The sequence below is a fragment of the Pundamilia nyererei genome, unplaced genomic scaffold (assembly GCF_000239375.1).
Source record: "Pundamilia nyererei isolate P.nyererei 1_Seehausen unplaced genomic scaffold, PunNye1.0 scaffold00704, whole genome shotgun sequence".
NCBI classification, from domain to species: Eukaryota; Metazoa; Chordata; class Actinopteri; order Cichliformes; family Cichlidae; genus Pundamilia; species Pundamilia nyererei.
In genome coordinates this window covers 33318-34784 of record NW_005188105.1, presented here as the reverse complement: position 1 = coordinate 34784, position 1467 = coordinate 33318, and the positions used below count along the sequence as shown (strand labels likewise).

Below are 1467 nucleotides of genomic sequence, written 5' to 3'. Positions count from 1 at the left end.
TTATAAACCTTCTGTTTCACTCTTGCTGCTTCTGTAACAAATCACCCTTAACACTCGTTTCCATCCTCCCCACCCTGCCTGCACTTTCTTCTTCACCTCTCTTTTACACTGTCAGTTGGATGGTTGACCCCAGGAACCTCATCTACGTCACTCCTTTTACTCCTCGCACGTTCATTTTATCCACTTGCCTCATCCTCACACATGTTATCTGTCTTATTTCCTCTTCTCTCTCCTCCTCCTGCTCCCTTCTCTCCCAACAGATCAAAACATCATCTGCAAACATTCATAAGACTTCGTCATGTTGAACCAGTTTCAGTAATTGTTTAATAATATTACATTTATTTTGAATATTTCTACGTTTTTTAAGAATATATAATTATTTTTGTATTTCTGGTGAAATTTCTGACATGCACAGGTTGTTCCCGCCTCTCGGGGGCAGCATGCAGACATTTGGCTGTTCCCTGTCACGTGACGAGGTCAGTAGTTCCGGGGTCAGGGCTCGCTCAGCTAACATCAAGCAAACCGTTGACGGTAACACGGAAACAGAACGAGCTGACTGTCCTCTCCTCCGGGACGTTCTCCTCCGCTACCAGCGAGCCTCCTGCCTCTGGATCCCGGCTGTTCCCGCCTCTTCCTCCGTCCTCCTGGTCCGCACCGGTCAATAAGCCTGAAGCATGTCGGCAGTGCAGCGGATGAAAGTGGCAAACGAGCGACACAGCAAGACGATCACACAGCGGGGACACGTCCAGAAAACGTCGGTAGGGAAACCAGGGCTAACGGCTGACCCGTTAACTTAGAGCCCGTGGGCTGTGGCCGGCGTGTGGTCTGTAGATGTGATGTTCGTGTAGAAGTGAGCATTTAACTACGTTTATTTGATTTATTTAGAGTCGAATCCAGGAAACAGCTAGCTCGCTAAGTTAGCCACGGAGCTCTGTTACCATCACAGTCGCCATCATGCTGCATGTAATTGTTGTTAAAAACCAGTGAAATGGTGGGATAGTAACAGGGGTCCCGCTGCTGGCGCACTGTGAGTGGCTGTTTAGTGTGTCATCTTAAAGAGAGCCAGAGTCCTTCAGGAAAGCTGGAGTTTTAGCGCGCCGCTCGATTGTAATTTATAGAAATACGATTTTATTCTAATATATTAAAGGTTTATTTTGTGGTGTTCAATCGGCACGCACATATAAAGCTGTCGGCTGTTTGTGAGCTTTTTGGGGGCTTTAATCGTCCATCCCCTCTGTGTGATGAGGTGTAAACAGATGGAGTGGGCGGAGGCGTGCAGCTCAGTGCGCACATTTAAAACAGAATTTGTGTCAAAGAAGGTGATGTTAGGGAATCACACGCAGGCCGAATTTAACAAAGGGCTTCGGACCGTTTAATTGAAGATCAGCTGCTCGATTCTGTCCGTGCAGACAGAGAGCAGCGTTAAATGAGCTGTTTTCTGAATGGAGTCTGGTGCAGAGTGGCTGG

The 1467-nt window shown here is 47.5% G+C and overlaps 1 protein-coding gene across 1 annotated transcript in view; it reads left to right on the top strand.

Moving 5' to 3' along the window:
* The first annotated feature begins 459 nt into the window (after positions 1–459).
* The window catches only part of LOC102203249 (stress-associated endoplasmic reticulum protein 1), a 7996-nt gene continuing 6988 nt past the window's right edge, over positions 460–1467 (top strand). The window contains exon 1 of the mRNA XM_005754861.2: positions 460–758. Within this exon, the coding sequence (XP_005754918.1) occupies positions 675–758 (84 nt within the window). The 5' untranslated portion in view covers positions 460–674. The remainder of the gene's footprint in view (positions 759–1467) is intronic.